Genomic DNA, 23,604 nt, shown 5'->3' with positions numbered 1-23,604 from the left:
GGTAGCCCAGTAGATTATGCGCTGATCTGCAATTGTAGCATCTTTGTGTAACAATGAATTTCTCAAATGTTTCCTGTTAAAATGTAATTGGGAGTGAATTTAGCAAGGCTTCTAAATATAAGGTCAGATATACAATTCAATTTTATTTCTATTTATTAGCAACCGACAAATAGAAAATAAACTTTGAAAAAGATATCATGGTACCAGAATGCTTCTCTTACCTAAGAATAAATACAACAAAAGAAATGCAAGTCCCCTGTTTTGAAGACTAGGAAACATTACTGAGAGGAACCAAAGAAGACCTGAACAACAACAAGGGATATATCACGTGTATGGATTCAAAGACTCAATGTTATAAAAATGTCAGTTCTCCCCAAATTAATCTATAGAATCAACACAATTCTAAAAATCAAAATGTTGCAGTGTGGGCTTCCCTGGTGGCGCAGTGGTTGAGAGTCCGCCTGCCAATGCAGGGGACACAGGTTCGTGCCCCGGTCCAGGAAGGTCCCACATGCCGCGGAGTGGCTGGGCCCGTGAGCCATGGCCGCTGAGCCTGCGCATCCGGAGCCTGTGCTCTGCAACGGGAGAGGCCACAACAGTGAGAGGCCCGCATACTGCAAAAAAAAAAAAAAAAAAAAAAAAAAAGTTGCAGTGCTTTTTGCGGGGAGGAGTGAGGGAAACTGGCGAGCTGATTCTAAAATGGATATGAAAATACAGAGGGCTCAGAATAGCTATGGCAACCTTATACCACCAGATATTGAGACTAATATTAAGCTATAGTAATTAATACAGTGTGGTTTTGGCACAAGGATGACTCGTGTTTTACAGGAAAGAGACCAAAAAGTGGACTCACACATATATGGTCAATCTGATTCATGTCAAAGGAAGTACTGCAGTACAGCAGGGAAAGAAGGATCATTTCAGTAAATGCTGCTGTGTCAGCTGGATAGCCACATGGAAAAAGAATCCTGCCCTTATTATATCCCATCACAAAATGAATTCCAGGATTGTAGATACACAAGTGATAGGTAAAACAATAAAACTTTCAGAAGAAAATGTAGGAGCTCGGTGAAGATTTTCTGAATAGGAAACAAAAAGTGATAAACAAAATGTTGTTAAATTTAAATTCATTAAAATTAAAATCTTCTGTTAATCAAAAGAGACCAGTAGATAATATAAGAGCAAACTCAGAGTGGGAAAAGATATTTGCAGTTCAGATATTGAACAAGAAAATTCATATCCAGAATTGATAAAGAACTCCTACTAATCAATAAGAAAAGGATAGGCACCACACATGTGTTAATGAATTTTCTCTGTTAAAGATGTTAGTTTCTACTGAGGCTTTAGCCAAGCACAGAAATAATTATTTATCTGTCTTTCTGCCATTATGTCTGTCTCTCTCTATATATGAAAATATTTGAAGGACAATTTCTTATAGTTTAGCTAAATATGTATTAAATACAGCAGAATACACTTTGAATTGTATATCTCTATAAAATTGTATAATTGTCTCATATGAATTATACTGTCAAATAACTCAGAACATAACACAAGAGTACTTTACTACAGAAAGAACAATAACTTATTGTGACCACATTTGACAGAGTCTGCCAGATCTTGGCCCAGTGCCCACTCCCACTTTCTTAGTAATACAGTACAGCCCTGATTTTATTTAGGGCAACATTAGACACAGTTTTAAAACTGCAATCTCTTACCTTGCAGGTGGAGTTTGGCTTTTAATGTAGTTCTAGTGAATGCGATGCAAACAGCATAATTAATTTGCTTTTGACAGGAACTTGCAAGAAAGCCCCTTAAAAGGGTTTCCACTCAGCGAATATGGACCCTGTGCCCTTGTCCTGTCACCCTTTGCTCTTCCTCTCCCATGTGTTCAGAGCTGCAGAAGCCATCCTGCAACCATTCTGGAAGTTGAATCACAGAGACCTTCACCCTGACATCTTTTAACTGCTGATGTCGCAGCCTATTTCTGAATGTTTTGTTACCCAAGGAAAACATAAAGGGCGTATGTTGCTTAAGCTCTGGATACTTAGGTGTTTTCTTACATGTAGCTCAAGTAATGCTTGAGGCACCATCTAAGGAAAAGCCAACACCCTTGTTTACCTCTCTCTATTACCTGTAAACATTAGACATTCACAGAAATACACCCCAAGCCCTTTTCTGCTCCTAAGTTGATCATCAAGTTCCACTCTTGGATTTTTTGGAAGCCAGAGTTACACACTGAAGGAATGGGTTGTTTTTTTGTTTTTTTTTCCTTACCCTTGAAGTTAAATGGAATATGGAATGATGTGTGATGAGTCAGAATCTTTTGTATCTACGGCAACTGAGAACGCTGCATTCCTACACAGACTTCAAGTATTTTACAAGACTTGTTTTTATATTTTTTTGGTTAAATTGTGAAGGAGAATGGAGTGGGGTCTTGCATTTTCAGTCAGTATAAGATAACATTTTCTTATAGCAGTTGTTATTTACTTTGAATTTTTCTTAATATTTAGGTAAAAAAGGTCTTCCATGTGCTTTAAATTGTTTTCTATTTTGATTATAGAAGATAATTCAGTTTTTTGAAGGAAAATATCCTACTTTTTATGAATGTTGAGTACACAAAGCTCTTAATTACATTAAAAATATTTTAATAATTATTATTTATTTTTAATATTCAATCTGTGCTGAAGTAGAATAAGAACCAAAAATTGATTTCATATGAAGATCTGTCTGAAAAGAACTGAAGAAACCAGGTCTTCCCTCCTTGATTTACCTTCTCTTGTTTTCTTTCTCTTTTGCTTTTGCCTACCCTCCATTCATCCTTAAGAATTTAATACATGTTTATTCTGCATACTATGGCAATTAGTTAATAATTAAGATACAAAAGAATTATAAGTTGTAGTTTCTTTTATTTGGGAGCTCACGATCTAGATGAATAAACAAAGCTCACAAATTTGAAACACTCCCATACTCTAGAGAAACATACAGCATGCCAGGAAAATGAAGATGTTAGGTCCTAGAGCACAGAGAGAAGGGAGATGTTGATGCCAGTTGGTGGATCAGAGAACACCACAGAGAGGAGAAGAGGCTTGAGTCAACCTTGAAGATGGATTTTTGGATGAGGAAAAATACAGAGGGGTTTTCAGATAGTGTGGGGAGTGAAGGCGAATCCAGAATAGCCAAGGGAATCAGCGTGTGTAGGGGCAGAGCTTGCCGAGGACAAATTAAGGGGCCTTTGGGTGGAGGTCTAATGTGAAAAGCACTGAAGGAGAGAGAGCCTTGAAATCCATGTCTTGAGGTAGAAACGGAAGAAAACAACGCGGGCTCGACTGTGCTTCCTTTAGAAATTCCTTAGCAGATTTGACCACAAGACTGATGGCCTATGGGTCGGTCATCTTAGAACTCTGATCACTGAATTTGGAAGCTGATGACTTAGTATTATCAAGGTTGCAGTCTTCGGCATTTACAAAGAGATACTTAGGTACTAAATATCATGCCATAATCTCGAACTCCAGACTTCCGTGTAAGAACCAGAAATGGAAAGGTTGGTGTTAAATAGCAAATTCCTGGGCAGGAATATGCCTTTTGTTCTCATCCAGTGAAACTGGCTGCTTCTCACTGAACAGCTCTGCTGCTCAAACCTTAAAGTTTAACTGTGTCTGAATAAGTGTATTTGAATGGTTATTTTCCCCAAAAAATCTAACATGAAAAACTGAAGGGAGCCTTTTCATGGTTTATTTCCTCATGTTTTATCTAATCTTAGCACCTACCAAAAGGTAGCCTGAAAGAGGACATTGTGTGCAAGTTGAAAAGAAGAAATATCTCAGCATATCAGCAAAGCAGAGCAAGAAGTGATACAAAGTAGCCAGTGACAGAATGGTTGTCACATGAACTGACAGGTGCTTCAGAAAAACTATCTTTCAAAATTAAACTGGGGTAGAAAGACAAATTAAATCTTACACCACTTTGAAGGAAAGGTGCCCGTTTCATGTCACCTAGCTGAATAGCTTTCTCATTACATAAGGACTTCTCTTTCCTGTCACATATAAAAGAGCAAGGAAAATAATATATTGTCTATCTCATTTTCTAAGTGATAGAAAACATTAGATTCAACACTATTTTATTTATTTTATATGTGTTATAAAGAATTTGGCCCTATTAAATGTTGAAAATTGTCTTTTTTTTTGAAAATTGTTCATTCAGCAAATTTCAAACCAAGTTTGGTGCACTGTGTCTTTTGGGGGGTTTTGTTTGTTTGTTTTCATTTGATTAGTATTTATTGAGTCCCCATATGCACCAAGCAGTGTGCTGAATGGTTGGGATACATGAGTGAACGTGGAGTTACATCCCCCCGGGGGAGACAGACATTGCAAACAACCCTAATGAATAAGTAAATTATATAGTATACCTAAAGATGCTATCTCCTGTGGTTAAAAAAATCATTAAAGCAAGGAAAGGGCGGCTGGGAGGGCTGCAGATTAAAATAGGGTGGTCAGGGAAGCCTCAGTACAAAGGTAACATTTAAGCAGAACTTGAAGGCTTTGAAAAACAAGCTACATGAAGGTTGGTGGGGGGCTTCTAGACCCCAAGATGAGAGCTTTGCTGGCACGTTTTAGGCCTAGCAAGGAGGCCGGTGGGCTGGCGTATGGTGGTGATGTGGGAGGTCCAGAGCCCTAGAGATGAGCCGAGAGAGGTACTGGGATTGGATCATAGACTGTGGTCCACTCTTTGACTTTGACTTTTTTTTTAAGTAACAGCTTTATTGAGGTATAATTCACATACCAACAGTTCACTCATTGTAAGTGTAAAATTCAGTGTTTTTTAAATATATTCACAGAATCGTGCAACCATCATCACGATCAATTTAGAAGGTTTCCATCACCCCACAAGAAACCACATACCCTCCCAAACCCCTTTCACCCTAGGCAATCCCTAGTCTACTTTCTGCTTCTATGGATTTGACTCTTCTGAAAATTTAATACAAATGGGATAACACAGTACATGGTCTTTTCTGACTGCCTCTTTCACTTTGAATACTGTGTTCAAGGTCCATCCATGTTGAAACGTGCATTAGTACTTCATCCCTTTTTATGGCCGAATAATATTTCATTGTATGAATAGGCCACATCTTGTTTATTCATCAGTTGATGGACATTTGGGTTGTTTCCTCTTTTTGGCAATTATGAATAATGCTGCTATAAATATTTGTATATAGGTTTTTTTAGTATGGATGTATGTTTTCATTTCTCACCTCGGAGCGGAATTCCTGGATCATATGGAATTCATATGGGTTCATGTGGTTCATCTCTAAGTTTAATCTCTTGAGGAGCTGTCAGACTGTCTTCCAAAGTGGCTCCCTCACTTTACATTCCCACCAGCAGTGTACGAGGGTTCTCATTTCTCCACATCTTCAGCAACACTTGTTATTATCTGTATTCTTGATTATAGCCATCCTAGTGGGTGTGGAGTGGTATGTCGCTGTTTTAATTTGAAATTGCCTGCTGACTGTGATGTTGAGCATCTTTTCATATGCTTGTGGCCATTTGTGTATCTTCTTTGGAGACATGTCTTTCCAGTTCCTTTGCCCAATATAAAATCAGGTTTAATTGCCTGCTTATTATTGAGTTGTAAGAGTTCTTTACATATTCTAGATGCAAGTCGTCCCTTTTCAGAGAGGTGGTTTGCAAATATTTTCTCCTGTTCAGCACATAACAAGGCCTTAATAAAATCTTGCTGAATAAGTATTTGGATGTTCAAAATTATATTTCCATCACAGTGTCATTGTAGCTTTAGAGTTTAGTCAATTGTATACCAATTATAATTTCCCTGACTTAAAACTATTAAAACCTGTCAAAATAAATGGACATATCCTTCATTATTTTATCATCTTTAAATTCAGCATTATGATTGGTGAGGTGTTGAAAATCTGTCATTTTAATGATGGACAAGTGACAAAAATATGGAATACAATTTGTCATTTAAAAATTTAATATTTGATTTTTAAATTTTATAGATGGGAAAAGTGGAAGCCGATCTAACTAGATCCAAGTCTCTTCGTGAGAAACAGTCAAAGGAGTTTCTGTGGCAGCTGGAGGATGTCAAGCAAAGATACGAGCAGCAGGTCGGTCCTTCCTCTGGCGGCTGCCTTTGATTCTCTCACGTGCACATACTCTCTCTTCTAAATATCTCTTTATGTCACAAAATCTCTGCACAATGAAAATACTTATAAGAACATTATTACCAATATATTTGAAATATTTAAAATAATGGTTGTTTCACTAGAATCTAGAAACAGAGAACTTTAACTCTCCGCTGAAGTCTGTTCTGACAGTTGACTAAACTGAACGTTTAATTGAAACATTTATTGTGGTTCTTGAGTTCTCCTCCTGTCAGAGCACAAGTTTGACTTATTTATTTAGGAAATAGTTTGGGGCACCTACTGTGGCCCAGGTGCCATCACCAACCCCGGGCAGAGTGGTAAGCAGGGCCGACAGGGTTCTTTCCTCACAGAGCTTGGATTTTGGTGGGCAGCCAGTCCATCAGTTAAAAATGAGATAATTTCAAAGAGTGAGTTGGGAAGAAGAAAAGAGGGAGTGTGCATAGACTTTGCCGGGCGGCGGGTGGAAGGGCCTGACTGGCACGGACAGGTGGGCAGGGGCCTGGTGCTGAGAGTCCTGGCGACGCGAGGGGCCGCGAGAAGGCTCTGGAGGAAGAGGGGTCCAGGCTGGAGGGATGGCAGGTTCAACGATGCTGAGGTGGCAGCCAGCGGGGGCTGTTTGGGGAGCGAACAGACACTCGGGCTGGTTTGGCCGGAGCACCGAGGGGAAGGGTCCGGCTGGGACCAGGACGCAGGGGCAGCAAAAGGAGTTTAATTCTGTGCTCAGTACCCTGCCTCTTGTTTATTAATAAAAAAGGCTTTATCTTTTTAAAAATATATCCCTGCAGACTCGGGATAGTCAAGGCAGCTATTAATTTTTACTTGTTTGTCTAATTTGCTTGCCTTGTTTCCTTAACATCTAGAAAAATATTGATTAGCTTAGTCACTCATTTAAAATTGTTTCCTAGACAGTATTTGAACCTTTTTGTTCTGGAAACCTGAATAACTTTTTCTTTCATTATTTTATTTTTAATCCCTTATTAAGTGGGTCCTTCATCTGCAATTGCTATAGAAATATTTTCACATGTGCAAGATGATATAGGCTCATGGAAGATTATTTGAAATAATAAAAAAAAGTTATAAATAAAGCCAATGATGAAATTATTGTAAATCTATACTATGGAATGCTATGTACTTATTGAAAAGATTGATATAAATTTGTAGGAACCAACAGACAAAGATTTCTAAGACACAGTGTTAAGGGGGAAATAAAGCACATCACAGAACAATTGTTATATTATGATCCTATTTATGTGAAATTAAAATATATGTGTCTGTATATATGTTAGTTTAGCTTTAAAATTCTAGAAGATTACACATGTCTATAGAATGGGCATGAAATAATAGGTTAGATTATGATAAATTGACATTTTCACTGTATGCTTTAAATAAACTTTTTTACTTAAAATTTCACAAAGAGCATATGTCATGCATTACTTGCATAGTTAAAATATAAAAGTTATGAATGTAAAGAAACAATAGGATAGAATAAATATAGAACATTTATATTATATCTGTAGTATTTTAAATGGGTAATAAATTTGGATTAATGCAATACAAAATCAACTCAAGCAATTACACATAAAATTGTATATACATAAAATTACATAAGAGATGAAAATCCTAAAAGATAAGAAAAGACATAGAAGAAAGAGCACTAGCAGATTATTTCAAAAGTACCAAAAGTATGGGTAACTTCAGATTTTCTAACTCCAAAACCCAGTGCAATAGAATTATTTTCTCAGAATCTTCTTTAAACAATGGTGTGAGAATGAAGTATCTAATTTCTGATTAATTGATGATGGCAGTGAAAGTCATTCTGACATACATCAACTTAAAAACATGTATTTCCACTGACATACACTTTCTCTAAGTAGTCATGGAAGACGTTTTCCGGACCTTTAGTACTGGAGTGGAGGTTGCTTGGGAGACTAGCTTTAGAAACTAGGCATAGAAACTTACATAAGAAGTGGAGCCCACAAGTAGGAAGAGGTGGGGGTCAGAGGGAAACTGAGGGAATAATTCATCAAATATAAATAATATTTAACGAGGGCTTGTTAACAAGATACAGTGTATAACCGAGGCGACTTTTGGATTAAAAGCTGTATAGACACACTAATAAAAACAAGAAAAATGTCAGTTTCTCCATGTAAACTGATGAAGGAAGAGGGGAGAGAAGAAAACCAAGTTTTAAACTCTTTCTAGGACACCTATGCTCATCAGAAGCTATTGTATGGCAGGGTGAGTGTGTGTAAGGGGTTGGAGAGTTCTCTGAGTGTTTTTAAAATTCTCTTTTCATTTTGATGATAACCATGTGGATGACAAATTTATAACCAAGTGTGACCAGGTCACTTCAGGGCCTGATTTGCATTTATTCTGTGATCATTTTGGCACAGCTCTGACTTTTTAAAGTTGGATGTAACAAGTAAAACCACTGAGGAAAATGAACATTTGACTAAATATAAATTATTTTAAGTTAAAGAAATAATATTTGCCACAAATATCGTAGACAAAGAGTGACTCCCTTTGTCAAATTAATAAATGTATAACCAATAAAAATAATTAGCATATAAAGTAATTAGCATAAATTTTTTAAATTTATTTTTTATTTTTTATTTTTATTTATTTTTTATTAGTTTCTGCTTTATAACAAAGTGAATCAGTCATACATATACATCTGTTCCCACATCCCTTCCCTCATGCATCTCCCTCCCTCCCACCCTCCCCATTCCACCCCTCCAGGTGGTCACAAAGCACCGAGCTGATCTCCCTGTGCTCTGTGGCTGCTTCCCACTAGCTATCTACCTTACGTTTGGTAGTGTATATATGTCCATGCCTCTCTTTCGTTTTGTCACAGCTTACCCTTCCCCCTCCCCATATCCTCAAGTCCATTCTCAAGTAGGTCTGTGTCTTTATTCCCGTTTTACCCCTAGGTTCTTCATGACATTTTTTTTTAAATTCCATATATACGTGTTAGCATACGGTATTTGTCTTTCTCTTTCTGACTTACTTCACTCTGTATGACAGACTCTAGGTCTATCCACCTCATTACAAATAGCTCAGTTTCCTTTCTTTTTATGGCTGAGTAATATTCCATTGTATATATGTGCCACATCTTCTTTATCCATTCATCCGATGATGGACACTTAGGTTGTTTCCAGCTCCGGGCTATTGTGAATAGAGCTGCAATGAACATTTTGGTGCATGTCTCTTTTTGAATTATGGTTTTCTCAGGGTATATGCCTAGTAGTGGGATTGCTGGGTCATATGGTAGTTCTATTTTTAGTTTTTTAAGGAACCTCCATACTGTTCTCCATAGTGGCTGTACCAATTCACATTCCCACCAGCAGTGCAAGAGTGTTCCCTTTTCTCCACACCCTCTCCAGCATTTATTGTTTCTAGATTTCTTGATGATGGCCATTCTGACTGGTGTGAGATGATATCTCATTGTAGTTTTGATTTGCATTTCTCTAATGATTAATGATGTTGAGCATTCTTTCATGTGTTTGTTGGCAGTCTGTATATCTTCTTTGGAGAAATGCCTATTTAAGTCTTCTGCCCATTTTTGGATTGGGTTGTTTGTTTTTTTGCTATTGAGCTGCATGAGCTGTTTATAAATTTTGGAGATTAATCCTTTGTCAGTTGCTTCATTTGCAAATATTTTCTCCCATTCTGAGGGTTGTCTTTTGGTCTTCTTTATGGTTTCCTTTGCTGTGCAAACGCTTTGAAGTTTCATTAGGTCCCATTTGTTTATCTTTGTTTTTATTTCCATTTCTCTAGGAGGTGGGTCCAAAAGGATCTTGCTGTGATTTATGTCATAGAGTGTTCTGCCTATGTTTTCCTCTAAGAGTTTGATAGTTTCTGGCCTTACATTTAGGTCTTTAATCCATTTTGAGCTTATTTTTGTGTATGGTGTTAGGGAATGATCTAATCTCATACTTTTACATGTCCCTGTCCAGTTTTCCCAGCACCACTTATTGAAGAGGCTGTCCTTTCTCCACTGTACATTCCTGCCTCCTTTATCAAAGATAAGGTGACCATATGTGCGTGGGTTTATCTCTGGGCTTTCTATCCTGTTCCATTGATCTATCTTTCTGTTTTTGTGCCAGTACCACACTGTCTTGATTACTGTAGCTTTGTAGTATAGTCTGAAGTCAGGGAGCCTGATTCCTCCAGCTCCGTTTTTCGTTCTCAAGATTGCTTTGGCTATTCGGGGACTTTTGTTTCTCCAAACAAATTTTGAAATTTTTTGTTCTAGTTCTGTGAAAAATGCCAGTGGTAGTTTGATAGGGATTGCATTGAATCTGTAGATTAGCATAAATTTTAACAAAATCATTAATGCTCCAATAAATGACCTGGCAAAGGAAAAGAAACATATATGAAATAAATTGAGTACACGGCCATGTAGAAACATCTTCAGCCTTGGTATTAAGAAAAATGCAAATTAGAATAGTGATGTACCATCTAAAGCTGGCCAAAGTTTAGTAAAACTGGTACTTTCATATATTGCTAGTGGCGTTATAAATTCATGTAGCCCAAAGGACATTGGCAGTATCTACCAAGAGTCATAAAATTTGTTTACCTCTTCTGGCCAATTATCCTTAACCTTGAAAATTGGACAGAAATATTCGAACAATGATGTTAATTATTTTTCAGATGGTGGAATCATGGTTGATTCTTTTCTCACATGCTCTACTTTCCACATTGTGATAGTGTTTTTTTAACGTGACAGTCACTTTTTTAGTGAAAAAGTAAATTCATATAAACTCGTTTGAAGGAATATTGAGCTTCATAGGCTTTTCTCTGGGTGATAGATTTAAAACTGTACCAAATTTTTGTCTTTTAAGTCTTGATCAAAAATACTTAATAAGGAAAACTGGGGCTCCCCTGGTGGCACAGTGGTTGAGAGTCCACCTGCGGAGGCAGGGGACACGGGTTCGTGCCCCGGTCCGGGAGGATCCCACATGCCGTGGAGCAGCTGGGCCCGTGAGCCATGGCCGCTGAGCCTGTGTGTCCGGAGCCTGTGCTCCGCAACGGGAGAGGCCACGACAGTGAGATGCCCGCGTACCGCAAAAAAAAAAAAAAAAAAAAAAAGGAAAACTGATTAATTCTTTTTTTTTTTTTTTTTTGTGGTACACGGGCCTCTCACTGTCGTGGCCTCTCCCGTTGCGGAGCACAGGCTCTGGACGTGCAGGCTCAGCGGCCATGGCTCACGGGCCCAGCTGCTCCATGGCATGTGGGATCCTCCCGGACCGGGGCACGAACCCGTGTACCCTGCATCAGCAGGCGGACTCTCAACCACTGCACCACCAGGGAAGCCCTGATTAATTCTTTAAAGAATTCATACTACTAATAGAAACCATACACTATTGCATCAATTTTTCTGTATTTCATTTTCATGAAAAAGAGAAATGATATAAATGTTTTACAAGTATATAATAGGAATTTTTAAAAAACCACACAAAGATCTCTGAGGTCAGTGCAGATTTCACCTGCTTTTATTCTTCCTATGTCTGTAGGCCTGTTCACTAGAATCCATGCTGAGAGTGAAGATCCCAGGCAGTAACTTGTAAAGGAAAGATAAAAGCAGGAATATGAGCTAGTAGGTTTTAGGAGAATATTTTTTGATGTGATAATATACAAACTTTTTAAAACCTTTTTTTTTTTAAGCAGAAAATTCTATTAACTGGAACAGCATTGCCCCGACCACTCCAAACTGTTGAGGTTTTTATTGTGAAAGCTTATCATGAGAAAAGATAGGCATATGGTAGCAGGTCCCTATGAGCCAGCTCAAGCGAGTTCACTGAAAGGGAAGCCGATTAAACTGAGCTTATTTCCTTCTTTGGGCAGACTGGCCAGGCTGGTAGATAAGGAAAGAGGAATAGATGTGATAGATTTGGACTTCACTCAACCGTCTGACAAAGTCCTTCTTGAAGGCCGAACAGGAAATATGGTTTAGCCATTGGTTCATTTATGGGGTTAAGGGATAGTTCAAAGGGCCATCTCTGAATGATGATTGTCACCCTAAGTGAGATTTCTATGTGTCACACTGGGTAATGATATAAGAGGTTAGTTTCCTGCTTCCTTAGAGTTTAGAGGAGTAGTTAACATGTGGGATATGAAAATCAGTTTTCTGAAGCTTTAAACAGATGAAATTAAGAAGATTAAGTTTGTTGGGATTGAATATAAAATTCCATGCTTTGGTTCAGAAAATCATCCGCAGAAAGTATGCAGTGGGGGAGATGTAAGGTTGTCTAGGCGGGGGGTGCCAAGCAAGACAGGAAGAACTCCCTGGGGCGATGGATCCTGGAGGGTAAAAGATATGGCCTCCTTGTATTGTTTTCCCATCAGGTCGTATGAGGAGTAAGTCAGTTCTGGTCACCACATTTTAAGTAGGACGCTGACAAACTCAAACATGTTCAAAGCAGAGTTTCCAGAATACGGGAACGTTTGGGTCTAGGTCAGAGGGAATATATCAAGGAATAAGGGTGTTTTCCCAAGAGAAGACCGAGGAGGGTTGCATATCTGTCTTTAACTCCAAGGTCTGGAATAGAGGAAATTTTATGATTGGTTTGTGTAATAACAGTCGTAATAGCCAATAGTCAGGAGGTCATACTCTGAGCCGGGTACCGTTTCCACCTGCTTTAGGTGACTTCAGCCACTTCCCGTCCTCACAGTCATCGTGCGAGGCAGTGCCATTGTTTATTATTCCATCTCCAGTTGTAGAAACTGAGCACCTCCAGTTAAGTCACTGGCCGAAGGTGCCGCACAGTTAATAGGTGATGAGATCAGACCCGAACATGAGCCATGCTCTTAACTTCACTCTGACGGACCCCCAGGGGGCTCCAAAGGGCAGAAATTGAGCCTCTGGGTGTGGAACATTATGGGTCATTTCGAGGTGGTTCTTTCCTAAAGAATTATTCAAATGTGCAGTGGTTCGTCTCGTAACAAAGTAAGTTGCCCACAAGAGCGTGTTGAGGTGACTGCCTGAACGCTGCGGGTGGATGTCCCTCCCAGATCCGACGTTCTGTGACCTGCGCCTTCGTTGATTCGCCCCCAGCCTCCCGCCTGGCCCCATGTGCCTCTTGACAGCCGTAGGCGTCTCTAACTTACTTACACACCTGTCCATACCTGCCTTCTCTACCTGCCACTCAAGTGCGAGGGTGACAACTTTTCTATTGTCTTGTCTTTGCTTAGGAATCTACAAATCTTAAATGCTACAGGTATAGCGTTTCACCGTGGAAGGGGATTTACATGCCGTTCACCAGGCCCTTCTCAAACCAGGGTAGGCGGCCCCTGGGGCAGCGCATGAGCGCTGGGGTGCAGGGGCCTGATGCCTGTTTCCTGGAGTGTTGGATTCACTTGATTACTTTGTAGGAAAGCAAAGTGGTTTTACTATTGAGGTAACATTCATATTAAAACAAACATAGACTTTTCCTGTTTTGTAAAATGCAGAATTCTCATGAATTTTTAAGATAAAATAGGACATTTCAAAGAAACTTCCAGTTCGCAGAGGCTGCTTCAGGCTATGCCCTCAGATCCCCCAGGAGATATTATTCATTCTCACTGCTGTGAGGGGTGCTTTGGTGGAAAAGTTTTAGAAGCACTTATCCGGTCCAATCCTCACATTTTATAATGAGGGAACTCACATCCAGAGGAAATGAATGACTTGTGCCTTCTGGGCCTCAATTTCCTTATTCAGTGCAATTTGTGAGCCACTCCCATTTAGAAAGCATCATGCCAGGAACTGTAATGAAGTGAAAAAAGCAAAGTGGTATTTTAAAATATTTTAGCCAAAACGCCGGCATAAAGCGTGCAGATGTGGAGAGAAAAACATCAAACACATGGGATAAACACTCACACAAATATCCTGTAAAGCCCAAGCTTTCATCAAGATTTCCTGTTTCTTTCCTGTATAACCCATTGGAACAAAAAGACAATTCTAATTGTCTTTTCACAAACCTCATTCAAGTTGGAAACAAACAACAAAGCAGGCATGCTAGGATTTCCTGAACTATGGAGATTTTTTTTTGGCAATCCCATCATATCATTCTTTAATCTTATATTTTATATCTTCTCTTTTCACTACAAAGCCTTTAAAGGGAAATGTAGTTCAACAGATAAACAAGTGGTCAAATTCTCCAGAAAGAATAAATACTTATTGTTGATGATGATAAAAAACACTGAAGGGCCAAATCATTACACATTGCCATTATTTGAAACAAAATATTTTACTAGCAAAGACAAGTCAGAAATTATACAAGATAAGCAACTGAGAAATTTTAAGAGCAGTTGAGACATTTAAAAAGCAGATAGCGTACAATTCCAAGTTTTTTCTCTGTAAGTATTTTAGTTTTTAGTTATCTAGATTTTTTAGGTAATATAGCCTGAAGACATGGACCTCTTTTAAATTAGACCATTCAGTCTACACTGGGAAAGGACATAGCAGAAAGCAAGAGAGAGGAGACAGGGTACCCGCTCCCAGCGCAGGCGTGGTGGCCGGCCTGGGAAGACAGGCCGAGGCCTCAGCTGTAAGGGGAGGGCTGGACAGGGCACAGAAGTCTGTCGATCTGCAGTGGGAAAATGAGGACGTTCTGATTCCTGAGGGTTTTCTCCGTGAAACAAGGGGGAAGATCATTTGCTGACACTGAAGGAATTACATGGACAGGAGAGCTGACGGAAGTGGGGATTGTTTGAAATTATTTTGGTGATGGCGTGACTGATCAGACTAGAACAGCTTGGTAAAATTTCTTTTTGGTATTGAGGTCCCAGATGAGGTTGAGGTTGATGATCGTGAATCTGTGAGTCTCCCTAAAATTTCTTCAAAATGAATTTTCACATGATTTATTAATTTCTGCATCTAGTACACCTCTGTTATTCTCTTTGCCTTTTTCTTCTTGCTCACCTTATCACGCTCTTTTTAAAAGTCTTTTTTGCTTGGCTTTCCTTTTTCAGTTTGTAATCATTTTTGAGCTTCAACTACAGTCACTGGACTCCTCGGTGGTGATCAAGACAAATTCAATCCCTGATCCAATGATGCACTAAGTCTTTCAAATTCTTTCTTTCCATAACTGCCTGGATCCAGGGCGTGCAGCCGTGCTACAGGGCACAGATGGGTCTTACAGGCAGCAGGCAGAGTCAGGTTCCTGGTGTCGTAGGGTCCAGAATGAGAGATGCAGACTATGAAGCTACAGAGCCTGGGCCTGTAGTCCAGGCCAAGTTTTGGGAGCCTGGGTTCATAGAATGTGCAGTGATACTTGGTGAAAAGTACTGAAGGCAGGGCCTTTTCTTCCTTTTTCTTTTTTTTTTTTTTCTTTTTCTCGGCTTGAATCTTTTCTCATCAAGGTTCAAACAAATGCACCTTTACCTAGAGTGGGAATGAAAAGGGCAAAGTTGAACATAGTTTTTTTCAGTGACTGTAATATGAAGCATAGATGATTTGTTTTAGGGATACTTCATTTTAAAAAATGTTTCCTAGACAGTGATATGGCTAAGCAATGATCCCACTCTCCAGGTACCTTAAAAATCTAAGGTCAAGTCACATCTTTGCAATCATTCATCACTTAATTCATGTTTACTGAGCAACTACTCTGTGCTAAACACTGTTCTGGGCGCTTAGGATGTGGGTGAACACAGGAGAGTCTGTACTTATGGTGGAGGAGGCAACAGTCCCCCAGCCTTAGGATGTACTGTTCCGTAAGGTCATGGTCACTGCTGTGGTCAAGCAGGACAAGGTGTCTGTGAGTGAAGGGCTATTTTATAGAAGGTGTCATTTCATCTAAGACGTTATTTTAGAGAAGGTCATCAGTGAAGGACTCTAAAGAAGTGATATTTGAATTAAAACCTGAATGAAGTGAAGGAGGAAACCTTACAGAACCTGAGATGAGGAAAGGAGATTTCAGGCAGAGGGAACGGGCAGGGATGTGGCTGGAATGGAGTGAGCAGGGGTGGGGCAGATCCTATCAAGTCCTGTCGACTGTGGTGGGAGCTTGGATTTTGTCCTGCGAGTGGCGGGAAGCCACTGGAGCATTTGAGCAAGATCTGGTTTGTGTTTAGAAAGATTCCTCTCGCGGCTTTGTGGAGCGCTGATTGTACAGGAGGTGGCAGAGGACGCAGGGAGGGTGGTCAGGAGGCGACTGGAGTCTGATAGTCAGAGGCTGATGAGAGGTCACCGTGGCTGGACCGGGGCAGGGCAGTGCAGGGTGGGGGGTCAACCTTGGGCTGTGCTCTGCAGGCAGGACTTGTGGATGAAAGGGAAATGGAGCATGAAGAAAAGAGGGGACTCAGATATGACTCCAGCTTCCCCGCTGAGCCACCAGATGAATGGTGGTGACAGACACTGACACGCAAGAGAGAAAAGAAAGGAAGTGTCAGGACTGAGCCCAGGGACGCAGTGACAACTAGACATGGGGACGAGATGGAGGAAATAGCAAAAACGTCTGAGAAGGAGCAGCTGGTGGGTAGAAGGAAAAACCAAGGAGGTGTGATTTCCCGTACGCCATGTGCAGCCAGTGTTTCAGGAAGGAGGACGTGAGTAACCTGTTGTTTAGGTGTCGCCGAGACGGGAAGTTAGATGGAGACTGACAGCTGACCACTGGGTTTGGCAAGACGGTCTTTACCACCTTGAACAAGTCCAGTTTCAGTAGAAAGTGGGAACAAAACCCGAGTGATGTGGGCAGGGAGAGAACAGGGTATGAGCAGCCCGTGGAGGGAGTTTGAAAGAAAGGGGAGCAGAGAAGTGGGGTGGTCTCTGGAGGGTTATGTAGGGTCAGGGGAAGGATACAGCGAAAACATCCATGTTGATGAGCATGATCCAGTGGAGAAGACAATGCTGATGAGGCAGAGAGCGCTGGGGTCACTGTGAGAGGGGTGCAGACGGTCCAGCACACAGAAGGAAGGATTCCCTGGGCCACAAGGCCAGCCAGGCATTCAAGTCAGGAGGGCAGAGACTGTGCAGGTGACAAGTCAATTTGGTGATAAAGTAGATGAAGCCGTTCTCTTCTGACTGCAGGAGTCCCTCGGTCTCCACAGGGGATCGGATACACACATCCACGGATGCTCAAGCCCCTCATATAAAATGGCGTAGTGAGCTGGCAAGTGAACTTTAGACAGTTCTCCACTTCAATGGAAAATCATGGTTCAAGTTTCCAGATTTCAGTTCACAGTTCACAGACCCAGAATCCATGTGCTTGAAGGGAGACCATGTCTCTTGATAAAGACTCTTGCAACGCGACAAGTTAATATTCCCCACAAAGGGAGCTGTAGCCATTTGACATAGTAAATGCATACGATGAAGGAAGCAAAAACTCTAGCAAAATCTTATCTTCCAGAGATGACTGTTGTTCATCTTAGATGGTTATCATCCCAGACACTTCTATGAGATAGTAGAAGGATAGATAGCTATAGAGACAAAAGCAGTTTTTAAAAAATGGGACCATGCTATATTTGTCACTTTTACTAAAATATTTAATTTTATGTGAAATCAGTTAAAGTAAAAAAGTAGGGGAAACTGAAGGAATTTCTGAAGTTTAGAAAATTGTTTCTTTACCATACAAGAAATGATTTCTTAGAAAGTTAAGAAATAAAGATTACAGATACATTGAGATTAGAGGCATTTTTGAATTTTATGGTTCAGTTTTTACTCCCTGTTGTGAAAAGATAAAAGTAACGTGCTTCCACTTCCTTCCACCTACCCCTACCTTTCTTCTGTCAGTTATAGTATTATTTATACATTGTTGATTTTTGTAACATTTATATTCTGTTCCATAACCATGCTTCTCACAGTCATATAGTTAGCTTTTTAAGTTTAAATCGATTATATGTACACCACCAGAACTTTTTTTCATATCTGAGTCCTTTATTTTGATTCATCTGTTGACTGCTGAGATTTCATCAAATCATTTTTCCCAGAAGGGCATGTAGCTGTCATATCCACTGTGTTTCTGCCTGCTTGAGAGTCACCATTTGTTCCCTTATTTTGCAGGATAGTTTGGCTGGGCATGAAAGTCTCTGCTCCTCCTTTCTTTCTCTGAAGCTTGCACACATTGACCCACTGCCTTTTGGCACAAAGGTTGCTCTTAACACAGCTTTGTCAGTCATCTCTTGGTTGCTTAAATTTCGTCCTCAAGTATTTTTTTCTCCAAGAGTGGTTTAGGTTCTGTAATCTTTGAGTTTTTCCATGTTTGAGTTTAGTTATAGTATTCTTGAGCCATTCTTTTACTCAGTCTAAATCAGTTTTTCTTGGTATACAGTTTGCTTTTTCGATATAGGCATTCAACTTCATTCATTTCAGGGAAGTTTTCTGATAATGTACCTGTGTACACACGGATTTTCTTTCTTTCTTTTTTTTTTTTTTTTGGCTGCACTGCGTGGCACGTGGGGTCTTAGTTCCCCGATGAGGGGTCGAACCCGTGTCCCCTGCATTGGAAGTGCAGTCTTAACTGCTGGACCACCAGGGAATTTCCCACACACGGATTTTCTTTTTCCACTTTCTCTCTATATTATCTTTTCTTTGTGTCCTTCATGGACCTTTACTGTGATTATCTCCAGTCTTTCGTCTATATCAGTGGTTCCATTTTTAGCCCTGTTTATTCAACTCGTTGTTTCTAATTTAGAACTTATTTTGTGATACAGTTATTTGATCCTTAGTTAATTCTGTTGTTTTATCTTCTTGTCTTTGAGTTCTTCTTTCATTGCAGTCATGTTCTTACTAAGTTCTCCTATCACTCTAGTTGTTTCTGATTTTTAAGGTATGTTTTCCTCCCACCCAGAATGATGGGGCTTGCAGAATATAGATTTTGTCATCTGGTTACATTTGAGGTTATTTCAGTTAATATTTTTATACTGCAAGTCCTCCTTTTTTATGTGTTGGGTGCATTCTATTACATCTATAATTTACTCCTCTGGTTTTGGAATTTCTGACCTTGAGGAGTATTACTGGGATGCATTGATCTTCTATATACTGTGTACGGAGAAGTAATGACTTCAAAAAATAAGATTATCGAAGCGTGTTCAGGCCATATTTGCTAGCACTAACTCTGCTGTAAAACAGTTAGGAGAACTTAGCGTGTGTATTCCAAGGCCCTCAGGGACTTGGCTGTCTAGCACCCGCATCTTGTCGTCTCAGGGCCTGGGTGTGCTCCTACCCCAGGACACATGCGTGGAGCTTCAGGTGGAGGGAGGAGGCCATCGACATGTGCGGCAGGATCTGGTCTGGGAGGAGGGCTGTGCCTTCAGGGACCTCAGGACCTCAAGGTCAGAGTGTGTTGGGATGGCGTAGTGGGTGGGGCAGGGCCCTTATTCATCTCCTGTTGGATAATTTCATGTGAGTCAACCTAGTAGCTTCTAGGCAATAAAGCCATTTTCTCACGCAGGCCCCAACCAGCAGGCTATCAAGTCCAGCGTCACCAAGGCTGACAGGTGCTCCCAGGTGCTTGTACGTGAGGCCTAATCACTCCCCTTTGTCCTGGGAGACATGCCAGTCTGCTTTCACACCTGTCGAGTAGCATTACAAGCATAGTTACCTGGCCCACAGCTCCATGCTTTTGGATTAGGGAGCTTAAAGCCTTCCCTCCTGCATTACAGGGAGCTCTTTACCTAGCCTTACTTAAGAATTCCTTAGTGATGGGGCCTCCTCTTCCCCCTGGAGCATAGATTATGGGCTCCGGACCACCTTGACTTAGAGACCCCACTGACCACTTCATCATTCACCCTTGCGGATGCTGTCTGCTTTCCCATCCTCCACACTCTCCATGACGTACCACCTCCTGGTAACCACTAGCTCCATTGCACATTGTTGTGGTCAACTAAAAGTATCTAGTAGCTCAAGGTAAAGAGGATATGCTACTTCCTGTTTGCCGTTGAGAAGCACCCACATGTAAAGGACATTTATCTACCTGGAAGGGGCTAGGTTGTATTTTAACACAGATCCACCTTGATGATGGCATTGAATATGGTTATGAATATCATCATCAAGATGTTCCCAGAACATTAGGGTTTTTCTCCTGGACTCTACCATTAATCTGGAGAGGACACCCCTGCCTGAAATTACTGACAGTGAGGAAACCTAGGCAAAGACTAGAAAGGGCTTGTAACCTCTAGAAGTTGGCCAAACAGCATTGGATTGAGCAGACAGGGCTGAGTGATTTCATTTGAAAAGGCTCTGGCAACCTTGAGATTTGTTCATTAACCAGCATCACTGAGCAACAGACCCTGACAAAACAGCAAACTATTTTAATAGTTTAACTTATGATCATCTATCTTTAGGCTTCAAATGCCATTATCTCTATTTCATTTGTTCCTGACTTTTTAAAATGAGTGAACGGAAAGCAGGGTCACTGGTCCAAGTGTCAGAACTCCTCAGATAACTCAGAGTTTCTATGGAAGGGTATTGGTTCTGGAGCCTAGACCAAGGCAGCGCTGTTACTAACGATCTCACAGCCAGTCCTGGTCTTGTGTCTTTTCTTGGGGGAAAACTTCTGTAATTCTTCTGCCTTAATTATAGGTCAATTGGTTACTTTTCCTTAGAGTATTGTAAAGTATTTTACTTTCTGTCAATTTAAAATCACACCATTCTCCCGGTTTTTTTGAGGCTTTTGAGAATCACATCTCAGTAGAACTTTTTACCTCTTTCTGTCTCCTTTCAGTGTGCTACATGTTTAAATATTTTACTAAAATTTATAATTTCATTATTATAATGCTTGATAGTATAACACTGAGTAGAAATAATAATGTGTCCAAGACTGTTCTAAAAATATCCTAACTCAATAATTCATATACTTGGCTGCCTGAAAATGATGCAGTAATATCAATAAAATTTTAAATTCTCTTTTTCGTTGGGATTAACATTGTAGTTGTGTGAATCACAGAGAAAACCACACACAGTTATTTTAAATAATCATAGAAAACTTTTCTACTTGGCATACTATATAAAGAGAAAATTTATATGCATTTTTTCTGTATATTGCCTATAGTAGAATAATATGCAAGAAAGATCCCTAAATTTTAAACAGACATAAATTCACTAGAATGTGTCTTTGTTCTCAGATGCAAAATAAAATTTTCCGTATTATTTTCTGTACTATCTTGTTCCGATAAGTGTGTATATTCCAGAGTTAGTATACTTTTCTTTCTTCTAAATAGTATAGTAAATTCATGAGTGGTCGGGAGTTTATGGTTGATTTTCCCACCCTCAAAGAAAAATCACAATAAGAAAACATTTTGAAACCTACATTTAAAAGCAATTTTAATCTGTGTTCTGATTCTTAATTTGCAATTAGAGGATGAGAATTTTAAATCTCCAGAGAAAATAACTTCTGAAATGTGGTGCAGCATGCATGCCTGGAGAAATGAATGCTATAGCTTTAAGATAAGGTAGTCTGGTGATTCATTGCACGAAACAAGATCGATTTGGAGCAGGCTCCTACTGTTAGCTTTTTTGAAGATGGATTCTCACGCCGAAAATAACACAACGTATTCTAGATAACAGCAGTTTTTCCCCTGAAATCCACCAAAACTGAAGAAAAATCCAAGTGACTGTTCTTAGCAGCTGTGTGGCCTGGAGTTCACTGGGGAAGCTGGCTTCCTGCAGTCCCTATTCATCACCTGCTTCAAAGACAGCCTGGCTGGCTATAGTGTGCAGGCCAGGTAGGGTGCCATTGTGCACAGCCTGGGAGGATTAGTATCAAAGCTGCGGCAACCAGGCCCTCGGTCTCGGGCTGCCATTCAGTCTAGCAGGGAGAGGCTGAGACTGGCCAAGGTCACAGTCTCCACTGTGGAGTGGACTGGGAAAGGATCCTGAGAATAGAATGCTTTTTATGAAATCATGGCGCAAGCCTGCAGCACAGCAGGTACCCCTCTGGAGCACATAACATCTGTTTATGTTGGTATACCGTAGCTGACAACGAGATAATAGAGCTTTGAAATTTATCATTTTATTTTTAGAAAGACAACTGTATATACAATAATCCAGATGCGTACTTAGCTTCGATCTTTTATTTGAAAACCATAAAGAAAACTGACCGATTTAATTGCTGCTTTTTACGTTGTATATATTTCAGCAAAAAGCAAAGCGTACTGACTATTAACCATTTATAACCATTGCTGGTCAGTAATACCCAAATTCTTGGGGAGGAAATACCTAGCATTCGACATAATTTTTTTCAATGTTTCAGGCATTTGTGTCAACAGATTGCAGAAGGATTTACTGAATATGCCCAACTGTCTTGAATATTAGGAGGTTTAGATAAAATCCACCCCCCCCCAAAATGAGAGTATTTTAAGGGTGAGGTAATAATGACGCAAAAAATAAAATTTTCAACTTGGGCAAATTAGAGAAAAATTAAGCTGGCCATGAGTTGTCATGACGACAAGGATGTTCTGTTGATGAACTGTCCTCATTGTCCAATCAGATAGTAGAGCTGAAGCTGGAGCATGAACAGGAGAAGACGCACCTATTACAGCGGCATAACGCAGAGAAGGAGAGCCTAGTCCGAGACCATGAACGGGAAATTGGAGACCTGGAGAAACAGCTTCACGCTGCCAATATGGAGCACGAAAATCAAACCCAAGAGTTCAAGAAGCGAGATTCACAGGTAATTATCAATGATATTTGATAACACGGGGATCTATTTTTAAAAAGTCATCAGCGTTTCATGTTTTCTTATTATTCTTGTTGATGCACGCTGTTTGATCATTTGCAAAACTGACAAATAAATGTGATTTTTTTGTTTTCTCCCCACCCCCTCTTTTGGGGGATGAATGAAGCTTTAACTACAGAAACCACAGGTAGCCAGATTAAAAATCCCATGGCGCGCTATAACTTGGCCCCTTTTTTATAATCTTGTCTCAGTTCCTTTCATGATGGATTTTTTTTTAAGGTATCTGCCCCTTACCCCTCCCCTCAGCCTTAGCAAATCCCTAGGAAATATATCAGCCTCACTCCTTGCTTTTTGTTTTAATCTCTGTAGGTAATCAAGCAGCTGTTTTAATATTTGCTTTTCCTTCCTAGTGTTGCTTTTTTTCTTTGGAGTCTATATTTGATTAGGTTACTGAGATGATAACCGATAAAGAGAAGGGCTACCCCCCATGAGCACGCCACGCCTCCTGCCTCACCCCTGCAGTCCCTGCTGGAGGCCATTTGCAGAATAACCCCCAGCTGTGGCAGCATTTGACTCTTCAAACTTAGGGATGGAATGTGCACTGTCAGCATGGAAAATTACCTTTATAAATTTCAGATGGAAAAAAATCTTATCGGGTGTGTTTCTTTGTGGTACAATACATTCTTTACGGTATATATAATCAAAGGCCTTTAGTGTATCCTCTTGAGGAGGTTGCTGTGAAATTTTATTAAAGAAAAATTGAAGAGCAATTGATAACAATAAAAAGATAATTTTCTTTTCTAATAGAACCATACCATCTACTAGGTCTAAATACCTCTCTCCCATTGAAAT

General features: G+C 40.0%; 1 protein-coding gene across 21 annotated transcripts in view; it reads left to right on the top strand.

Moving 5' to 3' along the window:
• The window catches only part of CEP112 (centrosomal protein 112), a 401,854-nt gene that overhangs the window by 174,145 nt on the left and 204,105 nt on the right, over positions 1-23,604 (top strand). For all 21 annotated transcript variants that reach the window (XM_082604740.1, XM_082604757.1, XM_082604756.1 and 18 more), the window contains 2 exons: positions 6,011-6,118; positions 22,564-22,746. In XM_082604740.1, coding sequence (XP_082460866.1) covers positions 6,011-6,118; positions 22,564-22,746 — 291 coding nt within the window. The remainder of the gene's footprint in view (positions 1-6,010; positions 6,119-22,563; positions 22,747-23,604) is intronic.

Source organism: Mesoplodon mirus (assembly GCF_964341445.2).
Source record: "Mesoplodon mirus genome assembly, chromosome: 18".
Classification (NCBI taxonomy): Eukaryota; Metazoa; Chordata; class Mammalia; order Artiodactyla; family Ziphiidae; genus Mesoplodon; species Mesoplodon mirus.
This window is presented reverse-complemented; position numbering and strand designations above follow the sequence as displayed.